Below are 16,371 nucleotides of genomic sequence, written 5' to 3'. Positions count from 1 at the left end.
TAAGCCTCAGCAATGGCGGGCGCCCCTCCCCCAGCCTCACTGCCGCCTTGCGGTTAGATCACAAACTGCTGTGCTAGCAATGAGGGAGGCTCCGTTGCCGTGGGACCCTCCCGGCCAGGTGTGGGTATAATCTCCTGGTGTGCCCATTTGCTTAAAGCGCAGTATTGGGGTGGGAATTACCCAATTTTCCAGGTGTTGTGTGTCTCAGTTCCCCTGGCTAGGAAAAGGGATTCCCTTCCCCTTGCGCTTCCCAGGTGAGACAATGCCTCGCCCTGCTTCAGCTCTCGTTGGTCGGGCTGCAGCAGCTGACCAGCACCAATTGTCCGGCACTCCCCAGTGAGATGACCCCAGTACCTCAGTTGAAAGTGCAGAAATCACCAGTCTTCTGTGTAGCTCGCGCTGGGAGTTGGAGACTGGAGCTGTTCCTATTCGGCCATCTTGCTCCACCTTTATGTTTTCATATGCATACTTGACAAATTACCAGTTACCTAACTCCCGAATAATACAAGGCTTCCCAAATATTTCATTCAGGACACTGCATCTTACATACTATTAAACGATAGTATTTTATTTCTACATTTATCCTAGCTCCAGATTTTTTATTATTATTATTTTGTACTCAATAGTCAGTGCTTTGTCATCTCTCTAGGTTAGTGGGTACAGTTTATTTCTCACCATCTTACTGAAATTGCAGCCTTTCAAGTGTTTCCAACTTTATGCTGGAGATTTAGTCCAACTCCCCATCTGAAATGGGTCCAATACCTCATCTCTTTTTTCTTTGTGGACATAAGTACCCAAGCCCCTAGTCGTAACTGGGTATAATAACTCTCAAGACTACCAGAGGATTGACTGCTTTGGCTTTTAGCATCCTCTTTGCTTCTGGCACTTGAAGATTTCTCTATTTTTGTGAGCCAAGACATGCAATTTAAAAAATTGTTACATTATATCCAACATTTCTAATGGTTTATATAGAGATAGTTTGAAAATAGCCTAGTCTGCTATTTGGCCAATACTGTTCGTCTAGTCCTATTACTTTTCAGACAGAAATCAGAATGTCATACTCCTCTATGCCTAACATTTATAGTTGTACAAAGCAATATGTGAAAAATGTTTGCTTCTAACTGTTTTAGTCAGAGCTGTCTTGACTAGCTTTAACCAATTAGCGCCTAATCTTATAAAGGCCCTTTCAATTCAGTTTTTAATGTCTTGGGGGGAGGCCGTGAATGGGAACAGAATGATAATATCAGCCTTACTGCAAGAACTGAAATTATAAATACAAATTATCAGAGATTCAGACCAAGATTCGGGACCAGGGGTTCTTTCAGGATAATTCTACCTGAGCTACCACTTTTTAAGCCAAGGCCCACCTTTTTAAGATACGTTTTCTGTGTCCTAGACTTTTCTCACAACCTGATGATACCCTGTACAGCTTTCCATTCACATTTCCACCCCTTACAATTTGGATTTTCAACTACACCTTTATCAGTACAGCTCTTCCTAAAGTCATCAACAAATTCCATGGACACTTCTCTGGCTGTGCCTTACTTGACCTCTTAGCAATATTAGATGTAGTTAAACACTCCTTTATTAAAAAGTGTCCTCTTGGGCTTTAGTTACACCACAATCTCCTGGATTTCTTCCTATCATTCACCACCTTCTCCATCCCAGTTTCCTTTGATGGTTCCTCTTTTTTCTACCTGATCTTTCTTCAGGGCTCTTCTATTCCCTCTTTAGGGATATCAACCAGTTATTTCCATGCCTTTAAATACCACCTATATGCTAAAGATGGCCAATTTTATATCTCTAGCCGTGGCCTGTCAGAATCATATTTCCTACTGGTTGCACTGACATTTTCACTTGGCTTTTTACATATATCTTAAGGTTAATCTGTTTGATCTTCCACCCTTATTTTTCCCTTAGCCTTTCTCATTTCATTAATGACAGCATTATCTGTCCATTTGTTTAAGCCAAACTTTTATTTTTCCCTTTCCTTCATCCCTTATATCCAATTTTGAGCAAGTCCTATTGGTTACATCTCTAAACTATATTTCAAATCTGTCCAACAGCCTTGTGAGGAATAAGTGTTATTACTTCTATTGCATTCTTACAGAAACAGAGATTAAGACAATACGTTAGTAAGTTGCCTAAGGGTCCATAGGTACTAAGCAGAGGAATCAGGGATGCAGTTATCTTTATTTCAAATCCACTACTCTTTCCATCATACCCTGACCTTCAAAGAATGCTTATGAGTAAACTTATGAACAAATTGATCCAGATTATAATAAAACTCATAATCATGGCTTTTCAAAAGAATATTGTCATCTACTGAAAATAACTTTGCTATCTGTGGAGTATATTAATATCCATGCCTCTAAATATGTTAAACTAGTTTCAGAATTTGAGACTGTGAAAGAGACAACCTGGCTTCCAGAACACCCTCTTTTCCTTTCAGGAATATGTGGTCTATTGTTCCCAAAACGTATTTCATTCTTTCCGTAGGTTTTTATCCTACTTCTCTTCCTCCAGCAAGGGAATTAGATCACGAAAGAGGCTTCCCTGCTTTTATGTTGGTTTATCTACTGTCATGACTTTATTAATATTCAACATTTCTCAACAAAAAGTCAAAGTGACAAAGGAAAGAAACTCAGCAGAGCCAGTACACATCATCATTATTATACTGTCTAAATACTGAGTAGCATTTGAAGATAAGAAGGATGTGTACTTTAATCAACCAGGGTTAATTTTATATGCTTAAAATAAATGCAAATATTGTTAGTATGATCAGGGAAGCCAGCTGGTTGTCATCATTGGCATCTTTACCTTTTTCATATTTTGAATTTTATTAGAAAGTTATTATCTTTCCAATTAATGAACTTGTCTTTCTGAACGAAGTTAGGGCACTGTTTTATTGGGATTTTTCCCCCAGTGATATCTTATAGTATCGTAAAATCCCTGCAACATTATCTGCGATCTTCATGAATTTTTAGTGAAACTCACTTGGCATTTGTTTGTCATTAATCTCATTTCTAAGCCTTGAATGCCATTATCATTTTATAGACTTCTCAAAATCAGTTTGGCTTAGAGTTTTGTATTATTCTTAGAGACTTAACTACCTCTTTTTAGAGTTTCTTGCACATTCATTCAGATGCTAGAGATCTTTGTGACATCTTGTTTATATAAATTGTTTGTTAACATTTTGTTTAAAATATAAGTATAGGCAGGGCATGGTGGCTCACATCTGTAATCCTAGCACTTTGGGAAGCCAAGATGGGAGGATCACTTGAGGCCAGAAGTTCAAGACCAGCCTGGTTAACATAGCAAGACCCCATCTCTATTAAAATAATAAATAAATAAAATATAAATGTAAATATAGACTGGGATTTTGGTAATTCTAATGTTTTTTGGAAGAATGGATGCTGGTTTTAACAAAATATGTTAATATATCTTCTTTGAATTCCCCACAGAACTGTGTACCATGGAGTGTGGTAGCCATGGAGTCTGTTCAAGAGGAATTTGCCAGTGTGAAGAAGGCTGGGTAGGACCAACATGTGACGAACGCTCCTGCCATTCTCATTGTACTGAGCATGGCCAATGCAAAGATGGAAAATGTGAGTGTAGCCCTGGATGGGAGGGCGACCACTGCACAATTGGTAAGTACCACCATACTTTAATCATAGTAAATTGAATTAGTTGAAGTTAAAAGCAGTCTAGTGAGTCAATCACTAGGCATTTAGTAGAATTTGAGGTTGGAGTAGAGGCGGACAAGGAGGGTTGGTTACAAGTTTTAAAGTTTTGTGAACTGATAGGTTTCTTCTTTTGTCGATGATATTCTACGTATTTTTTGTGTTGTTTCGTTTCTTATTACTTCAGTATTCCTTATGTTTTCTGCTTTCAAGTGCTTTGAGTTACTCAGGTGAAAGATGTTATATTGGAATAAAGTGTCATTAGTTAATAAGAAAAGTGCTTTTGTTGTGAAGGTAACATTCTCTGCCCATTTTCGTTTTGAAAAGTATAGGTTGTTTCGGTTGAAAGCACTTAGAGGCAATTTCATTAAATGGGACTACTTTAACAGGGGCCATTCAATATCATTAGAGGCTGTCTTTAATCTATATGNGATCACTTGAGGCCAGAAGTTCAAGACCAGCCTGGTTAACATAGCAAGACCCCATCTCTATTAAAATAATAAATAAATAAAATATAAATGTAAATATAGACTGGGATTTTTGGTAATTCTAATGTTTTTTGGAAGAATGGATGCTGGTTTTAACAAAATATGTTAATATATCTTCTTTGAATTCCCCACAGAACTGTGTACCATGGAGTGTGGTAGCCATGGAGTCTGTTCAAGAGGAATTTGCCAGTGTGAAGAAGGCTGGGTAGGACCAACATGTGACGAACGCTCCTGCCATTCTCATTGTACTGAGCATGGCCAATGCAAAGATGGAAAATGTGAGTGTAGCCCTGGATGGGAGGGCGACCACTGCACAATTGGTAAGTACCACCATACTTTAATCATAGTAAATTGAATTAGTTGAAGTTAAAAGCAGTCTAGTGAGTCAATCACTAGGCATTTAGTAGAATTTGAGGTTGGAGTAGAGGCGGACAAGGAGGGTTGGTTACAAGTTTTAAAGTTTTGTGAACTGATAGGTTTCTTCTTTTGTCGATGATATTCTACGTATTTTTTGTGTTGTTTCGTTTCTTATTACTTCAGTATTCCTTATGTTTTCTGCTTTCAAGTGCTTTGAGTTACTCAGGTGAAAGATGTTATATTGGAATAAAGTGTCATTAGTTAATAAGAAAAGTGCTTTTGTTGTGAAGGTAACATTCTCTGCCCATTTTTCGTTTTGAAAAGTATAGGTTGTTTCGGTTGAAAGCACTTAGAGGCAATTTCATTAAATGGGACTACTTTAACAGGGGCCATTCAATATCATTAGAGGCTGTCTTTAATCTATATGAGGAAGCCACTTCTGACCTATCATCAACAGAACATTTGTGTTGAATTGTTTATCTGGTAATGTAGAGAGTTGGTCCTGAAGCCACCACTCTCTCTTCACCCCTTATTGCTAATTTCACAAAGGGAAAATGATCTGTGAATACAGAAAAGCTTATGTAATAATTAATCTATCATGTGATCTTCACACTATAAAAGATATTAAAAATAAATATTTCAGTTATAAAACACTTTCTTTTTCTGAAAAAAAAAAAGCAAAGCCCTTAACATATATTTCTATCCACCACAAAGGTTTCTATGCAACAAACCTTTGCATAGAAAGGTTGTCATTAATACAGAGTAACAAGTATGATTCCCATTGTTCAACTAAAGAAAGTGGGTCATAGAGTGTTCCAGTGGCATTCCTTGACTACACAGAAAATTCCTGCAGAGCAAAGGCCAATGTGGGCCTCTGGATACCCAATTCATTGTTTGTAGGCTTTTCCCTCACTAGACTATACTAGAGCTTTCATTTTTAGGTGAAAGTATTTTCTTATAATGGTTGGAACTTGCCAAAGTAATGTATAATATATACAATACATATAACATATAATCTTCATAAACTGCATTACTTCTCTACTAAAGGTACAGTAAGTCTTGTTCTGCAACTGTGGGAAATATTTAAGATTCATTAAAAAGGTGGAGAGGGATGAGATTCAGATGTGTAGCTTAAGTAGTTACATTTCTGTACTACAGTAGGTTTATTGCCTTTCCATAAGAGGATTTAAATATTGTGATGATTACCATAGGTGTTTACTCCAGAACTCCCTTCTAAAGATATTACTAATAAGAAGTTGAAGCCAGTGCTCTTTCACAGAAGTTATTTCTGAAATGTGAAAATGCAGTATACTTCTTATACTTCTAATGAAATATGACACTTTTTAGGAAGCCTAATAGAGTTTCTTGAAAAAATGCCATTAATATCATTCTCACAGAAAGTATTATTCACAGACTACACAGACCCATGTACCCAACTTTTGAGCTGCAGGCATTTCAGCAGTTCACAGTTTGCTGTTCTCCTCCTAGGCAACAAATGATTAGTACATATTGTATAGCTTTAGTCTGAAATTCATTTGTCATATAGTCAGAAATTCGTTTGATCATTCTTTTCCCCTCCCTTTTAGCTCACTACTTAGACGCTGTCAGAGGTAAGATTTTTTCTCACTAATTTTATAACAGAAATATATTTATAAAAGAAAATATGCATGTGAGAAAGAAAGGATGGTGTTTTTTGCCATTTGTGTTGTTTGTTTTTATTTTTGGCAATCTTATTTAAATATAGTGTTCTCAGTTTCATGCTAAAATTGTCACACTAAAAGGTAATTTGTTTTTTCAACATCGAAGAGTCACTTTTTACTATAGTATAGAATGGACTGATAAGCAGTTTTAAGGACTATTTTCTCTTGTCTTTATATTGAGTTCTGTGTATGTGTGTGTGTCTGGATCTGTGTGTGTAACACAGGTAATTATTAAATAATTTTAATACTTTAATAGTTATTAAATAATTTGGTTCAGAGGATGAACTTTTTCTTTAACGTAACAATGTAGCTCCAAGTCCATATACAAGGATTCCTAAGTCCTTACAGGGGCAGGAGAATTATCCTCCTAGAAGTATCCCATCATACATCCCTCCAGGGAGCTTCCTTTAACAGAGACAGCAAAGGTTTTTCTGCCAGATATCCTAGTGCCTTTCATTACCTCAGCTTCAAAAGCTTAATATGTCCCAAATTATTCTTTATTTCATCTTAATTATCTATTGCATATCCATTAGAATAGAACTACAAAATTTCCCTTCTCAAACCTATGTATGTTCATCATATGCCATGTCATGAGTATATTACATACATAAAGCTTTCCATATTTTCTAACAGTCATCTCTCATTTTATTTTTAAATTTTTTCTTCCTCTGGTCTGTTGATAGTTGTTTGGAAAACTATTTAGAAGGAACACTGGGTTACTTCTACAGATTTTTTAAAACATTTTTTATGTTTTGTTTTGCTCTTTATGCTTTTGGAATTTTATTTCAAAGAAAGAAACCGAAATGAATATTGACTGGACTATTCCCTGTAAAATCCAGGTCTGGTCCTGTGTTGCTACTAGGAAAACACCCAGTAGCATTATAGTTGCTTTCTCCATTCATCTGCCCACTGCGCATGTGGCACATGTGAAGTTACCCTTTGCTAGAGCTGAACTCCAAACTACGGGTACAAAGAGTAGGGCATCCCTGAGAAATTTAAAGTCTAAGGAGGAACCATTGTCAGTGTTGATGCTTCATCAATGGATAAAAGTTATTTAAATGCTACACTTTCCTCTTGACTTGATATTTTCCAGTTTTCTATAATTCAGAAAGTCTAAATCTGGCATGTATTAATTCCATAAACCCTTATTTAACATTTAATATTATTGTTACAAGCATAATATCATGCAAGCTTTTGAGAGAGATACCATAGAAGTAAAGATTTCAATCCTTAGCCCGCAGATGAATAATAATCTTGAAGAGAAAAGGTGAATAAATATGAAGCAACTACAGCACATTTCTAAGGCACCATGTGAACAAATACTTAATGGTGTGGTCTGAACTGTATACCAACATACTTAAGTCCTGAAGCAATACATCACAAGGGAAAATCAGCACAGGCTAGAAGTAGTTAGGGAAAGTTTTTCTTCATAGGGACTGCTATCTTTTCCCAACATATTGGCCATAACTAGATACAGTGTCATCCATATAGTTTTGATTGAGATGAGGAGATATGTTTATTGAAAAGAAAAAAGAATTTTTGCCCCTGCCATAGTTTTCTTCCTATGTGAACCAGGGGTTGGGAATTGGGGTTAGCATTAATAAAGCTTAATTGGCTCTCAAAGGAAAACTACTGCAGAGTAAGGGATAACAAGTTCCCTGGGAAGGTTTTGCAAGCAAGCAAGCTCCTCTTCCATTTATTCAACACCTCATCTGAATGGGGCCCAGATGATTAGATGCTTCCCTATAGGCAAATACATCATTGTTGGCCAATCCCATTCTGATGTCTCTGTGATGGTTACTCTCTGATGTCTTTTCAGATGGTTGCCCAGGACTCTGCTTTGGAAATGGACGATGTACCCTGGATCAAAATGGTTGGCACTGTGTGTGCCAGGTGGGTTGGAGTGGGACAGGCTGCAATGTTGTCATGGAAATGCTTTGTGGAGATAACTTGGATAATGATGGAGGTGAGTCATTTATAAAATGTTCATATTAGAAAGGAATAGCCCAGCCTCTAGCACAGTGGTAATCAACCTGGCCAAGGGTGAAAATTAGGAATCTCTAGTATAAATGATACTGAGTTATATAGGGTAATGCTACCTTTTAGTCTCAATCACATTAAGAAATTACTTACTGAATATTTACTATGACCAGGCAGTACTCCAATTTTTTTTGCATGTGTTATGTATCATTTAATTCTCACAATAACCCTATGAGGCTTAGGTACTACTATTTTCCCTACTTGTAGATGGGAAAATTAATGCTCTGGGTGGGGATAGTAAGTGACTTATCCAGAATCACATAGCTAGAGAGTACCAGAACCAAGTCTCCAATGTAGCGCTATGTCAGTTCAGAGCATATTTTCTCAACTACTACACCATGCTACCTTCCATACGCGTGGCATTTATCACATCAAATTAAATTAACATACCACTATTCAAGTTGTCTGATGTTAGCATAGTTTGCACTAGACACACTAAAATATTTTTCTTTGTTGTTAGTTATTTGGAACTCCCTCTTGTGTGTCTACCTTTTAGTAACAATTTATACCTTTCAGAGGACGTAGCATCAAGACAATTTTTGGTAGAATTTTAAATATTTAATCAAGGAGCTGTGCATGATATTTTTAAAAACCATATGTGGCTCCAAGACCTCAGAGTTACCACTTCTCTTAGGAAAGCCAACAAAACATCTAACACACTGTGCGATCAGACATCAAAACTGCCCAAACCACCTCTGAATGAGCCTAAAACAACAAACCCTCACTTTCCACATACCTTCTACTTGATGAAACATAAAATTAACAAAAGAAATTTTTAATTTCTGTATATTAGCTAATTTGAGCTCCTCAACATTACTTATGCTGCTTAGAGAATTGCATTCCTTGGTCATTTGAATTCGACATGGGACAGCTTATAATTAATAAGGTAGCAGTCATGGCTTTAACTCATCAATTGCATTGTAGAGAGTTTCTTTCGCTTTACTTTTTTCTGGTAACATTAACCTTTAAAAGTTTTTTTTTTTTTTTGAGACGGAGTCCTAGCTCTGTCCACCGCAGGCTGGGTGCAGTGGCGCGGAGTCTCAGCCTTCACCTGCAAGCTCCGCCTCCTGGGTTTCACACCATTCTCCTGCCTCAGCCTCCCGAGTAGGCTGGGACTACAGGCGCTCCGCCACTCGCCCGGCTAGTTTTTTTTTGTATTTTTTGTTTAGTAAGACGGGGTTTCCCTGTGTTAGCCAGGAATGGTCCTCAGATCTCCTGACCCTCGTAATCCCCCCGTCCTGCGGGCCTCCCAAAGTGCTGGGATTGACAGGCTTGAGCCACCGCGCCCGGCCAACCACTTTAAAAGTTTATAAGACCTTATGCAAAATTAAGTGGAGGCAACGTTGTGGATTAAGGACACAGAGATTGTTGAAGTCAGACTGTCTGGATTCCAAGATACTAGCTTTGGTCTTCTTATACTACTGCCATGATTTGGGGGCAAGTTTTATGATATCTCCTATGGCTTCAGTTTCCCTTATTTCGTAAAAGTGAGGTTGATGATATTAAATGATATTACCAATTTTTCCCTAAGTAGCAATTAAGATGATTTGATGATAAATATAGATTCAGTTGCTACTTTGAGATGGAAGATAGATTGAAGTAATTAAGACACACACTGTCTAATAGGTTGTAATAAGGGGATTAATATGAGATAGTTCAGTGAGCACTTGTGAAAGCATAGTAAGACTAACACCACACACACACACACACACACATTAGAAGAGACTATTTTCTGAAGAGACTGTTTACTACCCATATAACTTGAAAACCTTGTTTTTGGAAACTGGAGAGAAAGTTTTTAATCTAAGTGACCCACTTTGATAAACTATTTAGTTTATTTTTTATGGTCCCTCTAAGACTCATCTTCACTTTCCCTTCTTGTCTTTTTCATTATATGCCTTTTCACCTGGCACACTTCTTTTCTTTCAATCCTTCCTTTTTTTCACATTATTCTCTGCGTCATAATTTAAGTCTCAAACCATATCTCCATGATTCTGACATCCACCTCCTTAATCACCCATGGTGTTGATAATATGCACCAATGACATCAAACAACCTAACTTATAGTTCTTGTATATGGTTTTCCTTGCTTGCCAGGTTATAGCATGACCACATGCGCGCCATAGTTATATTCCCAATATGTTGAAAATAATAGTATCTCCACTTGTAAGCAGGATTTAAGCTAGTGTGCCAGGCCCTGTGCTGAGTCCTGTACGTGAATTATTTCCATTTAAATCCCCATTATGTAGAAACTTTTTTTTCTTTGAGAAAGGTAATTGTTCTGTCTCCCATTCTGGATGCAGTGGGGCACGATCTCAGCTCACTGCAACATCTGCCTCCAGAGCCCCTCAGGTAATCCTTCCACTTAGCAATCCTGAGTAGCTGGGACTAACAGGCACACACACACCATGCCCTGGCTGATTTCTGTATTTTTAATAGAAAAGGGTTTTCACCATGCTGCCCAGGCCTCCATCATCAAACTCCTGGGCTCAAGGGATCTGCCCGCCCTCAGCCATCTGAAAATGTTGGGAATTACAGATATGAGGCCAACTGCAACCTTGCTAGGAACTAACTATTAACACTACTTTACCAATTAGGAAACTGAGACACAGAGAAGTCAAGTAAGTTGTTAAAAATCATACATAGGTGAAGGCAAATGATAGGTCCCCTGGAAATGTAAACCTAGGTGGGTCTGCTTCCATTCTAAAAGGATTTGATATAATATATAGGAATTTCCTCCAGTTATGTATTGATTAAAAATGGTTAATGCTCAGAAAACACATTAACAACTATGCGCAATACTAATTTTCTGGCCAGTTAAGGTTGAGCCAATGTTTCTGCCTTAGTAAAGTAATAGAAAATAATTGAATATTTAATTATCACCATTTTTTATGGCCTCAAAGTCATCACAAGGCAGCCAAAATGTTTAAAGGAAGTGGATCAATTAAAATATTAATGAAATTAATGAATTATCAATTCTCAATGCCTGTGGTCTATGTAGATTCAGAAGACCATAGAAATTTTCACTGAATGTGTATTTAACCTGTGAACATTCCTTAAAACTAATGTCCTCTATATTGCAAATTAAATATCAAAGACTTTGATATGAGCTCAGTAATTTTATGTTGTCTCTTTAGGGAGCAGGGGGGCGAAGGCCCTTGAGATTTCCAATTACCATTTTTTCCCTATGGTACGAATTAAGATGGGGGGATATTTGATGGTTAAATATAGATTCAGTTCAAGCTGGGAATGGAAGATAGATTGAATAAACTGCGGAAGCCCCATGAACTGAAGATTTTAGACCAATAATTCCCTGGTTTTATACTGTTGCCAAACATTACCCGTAAAGATACATGCTAAATGCCCCTTTCATTTGGTAGTCTCAGCCTTTCCAGCTATCCATACTGGCTGGTTTCATTTAGTTTAAATATGACTAATTTAAAATTAATATTTGCTTAATTTTAATATTAATATACTTGTTTGTGCATGTGTGTATATGGTGGTGGTGTTTTAATTACATTAGAAAGTGACCAACTGAACCTTTTTTGGGAAAAAAGATGGTCCTAATTTTTAAAAATGTAATTTTAAGAAATCTTCCCAATCAAAAAAAAATCACTTTCAAGCATTTGCTTCAAGTAGCTGGTACCTTGATTACTCCATATTATAAACTGATGACTTAAAGAATGGTGGAAATTTTTTTTGCATTCTAATCAGTTTCGAATACTCATTAGTTAATTGCTGCTCACTTCCTGAGCTTGGACTTTAGTTACATTCTGGATTCAATGCATTGTGATTCCTCAGTAACTAATTGGGCTGCATTGAATATGTGGGTGACACCGCTGGTCCAGAAAGCTACCTAAAAGCTCCTTGAAACAGTAAAAAAAAGAAACAGAGAAGAATAACCTTTCAATGGTTTTTTCTTAAGTGCAAAAAAGGAAAGCTATCTTACGTGTGTATATATAAGAAAATTACAAAAACCTATAGAAGTCAACAAACCGAGGAAAATGTCTTGACCTCATTCATCTCTTTAATCAAGAACCACCCCTACCACATGCACAACCTATACTTGGAGGAAAAAACTTATATGGTTACCACATTTTCATTTGTTAATTATGTGTCCTAATTGAGTTTGTTACATTATGATCACCATAACATTACATGCACATAGTGAATTAACATCAGAAAAAGTTTGAACATTATATTAACTGAGTCAGGAATAGCTAAAACAAATAATAGTGAGAAGGAAGATAGAACTATCAGACATTAAGGCATATTTGAAAAGCTATGGATAATTAAAGCAAAAGTGAACTTGATGTGAGAATAGACATGAATTAATGCAACCTGAATAAAAGCTCTTAGAACACACCCAAGTACAAAATTTTAGTATATTATTAAAACTGGCATCAAAAATCAATGGGAAAATAAGCATTATTAAATAAATGGAATTGGAACAACTATTAAGAAAAATGCCTTAGATTTTTTAATTTCATACCATAGTACTAAAGAATAAGAATAAATGAAAATACTTCAACTGGATTAAGAGTTAAAAATTAAAAAGAAACAAACAGAATTTAAAAATAGGTGATACGTCTTACAAGAGAAAACACTTTGTTAAACATAAAAAGAGAAGAAACCATAATATGGAAAAAAAAAAACAATAAATTTGACGTTAGTAAAAATTTAAAACTTTTTTAATAATGTTTAGCTAAATGTGCAGACCATCCAATATCTTAAATAGTTTTCAGACATCAAAAATCTCACCACTAGTATGGTATAGTCACTGGCCACATGTATTTAAATTTAACTTAAATAACATAAAAAAATTCAGGATCTCAACTGCACTAGTCACATCTCAAGTGCTCAATAGCCACACGAGACTAGTAGCTACTGTACTAGACAGCACAGTACTAGAGCATTCTCATCTTTAGGAAAAGTTATATTGGATTGTGATGATCCAAATGTCTCACTCAAATGTTTGCCTTTCAGCCAAACATTTCACATTAAGTACCCAGTTTTCCATTAATTCATTACTACTTCTTGCCAACTGTTGTGCTTGGCACTGGGGAGAAAATGATAAACAGTACAAGTTTCTGCCTTCATGGAGCTTATGGTCTAGCAAGGCAGATAGATATTAAACAACCCACACAAATATGAGGGGACTGCAAATAGTTCATGGAAAAGGGGACTTAAAACATAAATATTTAAAAATATAAACTTTGTTTCTTAACAAAAGTATAAACTTTATTTCTACATCAAGTTCAAGACAATTTTGTAAGGGATGAGTCCATCCTGATATAACTGAGGGTCCTGGGAACTTAACCAGTCTTCTTTACATTGTTAACTGAAGAAAAACGGGTGCCCATTAAAGATTTTTTGAGATTAGGAAACAAACAAAAAAAAAAAAATTAGAAGGAGCCAAATCAGAACTGTAAGTAAGGTAAATGCATAATGATTTCCCTTTGAAACTCTTCCAAATTGCCGTTGTTTAATGAGAGGAATGAGCAGGAGCATTGTCATGGTGGATTAGGACTCTCTGGTGAAGCTTTCCTGGGTGTTTTTATGCTAAACCCTTGGCTAACTTTCTCAAAACACTCTCATAATAAACAGATGTTATCATTCTTTGGCCCTCCAAAAAGACAACAAACAAAATGCCTTGAGAATCCCAAACAGCTGTTGCCTCCTAGGTTCAAGCTATTCTCCTGCCTGAGCCTCCCAAGTAGCCGGAACTATAGGTGCATGCCACCCCTGTCCCCCCCTCCCCCCCGCTAAATTTTGTATTTTTAGTAGAGATGGGTTTTCACTATGTTGGCCAGGCTGGTCTCGAACTCCTGACATCAAGTGATCCGCCTGCCTCGGCCTCCCAAGGTGCTGGGATAACCATTGCTCTTGACCAGTCCACTCTTGCTTTGACTGGACCTCGTCCACCTCTTCGTAGCCACTGTTTTGATTGTGTTTTGTCTTCAGAGTCATACTGGTAAAGCCACGTTTCATCTCCTATTACAATTCTTCAACAAAATGCTTTGGGATCTTCATCCCATTTATTTAAAATTTCCATTGAAAGTTCTGCTTTTGTCTGCTGCTGGTCTGGGAGTAACAGTTTTGTACTCATCAAGTGGAAAATTTGCTTGACTTTCATTTTTTAGTCAGAATTGTGTAAGCTGAACCAATTGAGATGTCTGTGGTGTCGGAACTGCTCCTGCTGTTAATCATTGGTCCTCTTCAATTAGAGCACAAACAAGATTAAGTTTTCCTCACAAATTGATGTGGATGACCTGCTGCTGCAGGCTTCATCTTCAACATCGTCTTGTCTCTTCTTGCAAAGGGTTATCCATTTGTAAACTGCTGATTTCTTTGGGGCATTGTCCCCATAAACTTTTCATAAAGCATCAGTGATGTCATCATTCTTCCACCCAAGTTTCATCATAAATTTGATGTTTGTTCTTGCTTCAGTTTTAGCAAAATTCACATTGCTCTGACAGGGACTCTTTTCAAACCGATGTCTCATCCTTCTTAGTGCCTCAAACTAGATCCTGTTCAGATGTGTTACAACAAGTTAGTATGACTTTATTTTAGTGCAAAAAAAAAAAAATGAAACCCCTGCAAAATTTTCTCATGATAAACAATTTTCATGAACTTTTAAAGATCCCTCATAGCTATGTATTTACAACTGTGAAGAGTGCTAGAAAAATTTTATAATTTTAAAGCTGTGTAATTCTATAAATGTGCATGGGGACCTGACCTAGTCTGGGTGGTGAGAGAGGCCTCACATGAATCAGGGGAAGAATGTTCCAGGCAGAGGAAATAGCATGTATATATGCCCTGAGGTGGAAATGTACTGGGCTCTAAAGTAAAAGGCAAGTCTTTGTGGCTGGAACATGAGTGAGGAAGAGATTAATATGGAAAAGTAGGCAGGGGCCAGATCATATAGAACAGTGTTTTATAAGATCTTCAGTTACCATACAAAGATTCCATTTCATTCACTCTACTTATGGAGGAAGGAAAGTGGTCTCTGATATTGTGGAAATATTTTCAAGAAGGCTCAAAAAATGTAGAGTAAGAGTGTTTAATCCAAACAGCCTTTTTTCTCTGATCTTTTAAGTATTTATCATGTTTGTCCAAGCTTCTGTGGTATAAACTCTTCCAGTGGTCTATATTCATATTCATTGGTAAAATCAGTAAGTTAATTGCCTAAAAGAGAATGATCTTCCAGGAATCATTCTTCATAAGTCACCTCTCATTAAGAGCAATAGCTATTTGCAAGTCTCTTTTATTATGTAGTGTTTCTAGATCTAGAAAACAGTACCACGGGTGAGTTATGAACACATACAAGCTCATGGATCAATGAGCCTCATGTTTGGAATGGCACCAGCATGCTTCAGTGTTTAATAAATAGGAAAATGAAAGAGAAGGAACAATGAATTTATAACATTTACTCTATTTAAGAGTCAGACATCTTCACATTTACTTTTGAGATTTGGTTGGAGACAAAAGACTTGGCATCAGAAAGCATATTTCTAATTATTCTTTTCTCACCATACCCCTTTAATTTCTAAGCAACCCATTTATTAATGGATCATCACTTAGTTATAAGAGCCTAAACTGCCCAAGTGCCTCCAGATGCAACTGCCAAGTAGAAAATCTCAACTCTGTAACTGTTCACCACTGTATGACTGGGTCCATCACATTGTCTGCCAACTAAGGCTACTAATACTTGACATCTGCCTACTTTGCAGTGATGAAAATGAATGAGAAAATAGTTGAAATACAGTCATTTAAAGTGGGTAATAAAAGTGTGTTATCAATGAAGCATCTATTAATAACAATTTCGTATATTAGTTGGATATTTATTAATCTCTAGGCAAATTTACAAATGTCATTGAAATAGGACTTTTATGGCATCTGCTTATTCATTATTCAAATATATAATGAATGTTCATTTTTTGAGGGGGGATAGAGTCTCGCTCTGTCACCCAGACTGGAGTGCAGCGGTGCAATCTCGGCTCACTGCAACCTCCGCCTCCTGGATTCAAGCTATTCTCCTGCCTGAGCCTCCCAAGTAATTGGAACTATAGGTGCATGCCACCCCCGCCCCACACCCCCCCC

At 36.8% G+C, this 16,371-nt stretch overlaps 1 protein-coding gene across 1 annotated transcript in view; it reads left to right on the top strand.

The window, feature by feature from the left end:
- Window positions 1–3,475: 3,475 nt before the first annotated feature.
- LOC108516916 (teneurin-1-like) overlaps window positions 3,476–16,371 on the top strand; it is a gene marked incomplete at its 3' end in the record, with an annotated part of 23,453 nt that continues 10,557 nt past the window's right edge. Inside the window, exons 1-4 of the mRNA XM_017854669.1 lie at window positions 3,476–3,650; window positions 4,306–4,491; window positions 6,115–6,138; window positions 8,048–8,194. Of these exons, the coding sequence (XP_017710158.1) occupies window positions 3,476–3,650; window positions 4,306–4,491; window positions 6,115–6,138; window positions 8,048–8,194 (532 nt within the window). The remainder of the gene's footprint in view (window positions 3,651–4,305; window positions 4,492–6,114; window positions 6,139–8,047; window positions 8,195–16,371) is intronic.

The sequence above is a fragment of the Rhinopithecus bieti genome, unplaced genomic scaffold (genome assembly GCF_001698545.2).
Source record: "Rhinopithecus bieti isolate Rb0 unplaced genomic scaffold, ASM169854v2 scaffold_39769, whole genome shotgun sequence".
NCBI classification, from domain to species: Eukaryota; Metazoa; Chordata; class Mammalia; order Primates; family Cercopithecidae; genus Rhinopithecus; species Rhinopithecus bieti.
The sequence above is the reverse complement of the archived record's forward strand: the minus strand, read 5'-3'. Positions and strand labels throughout refer to the sequence as shown.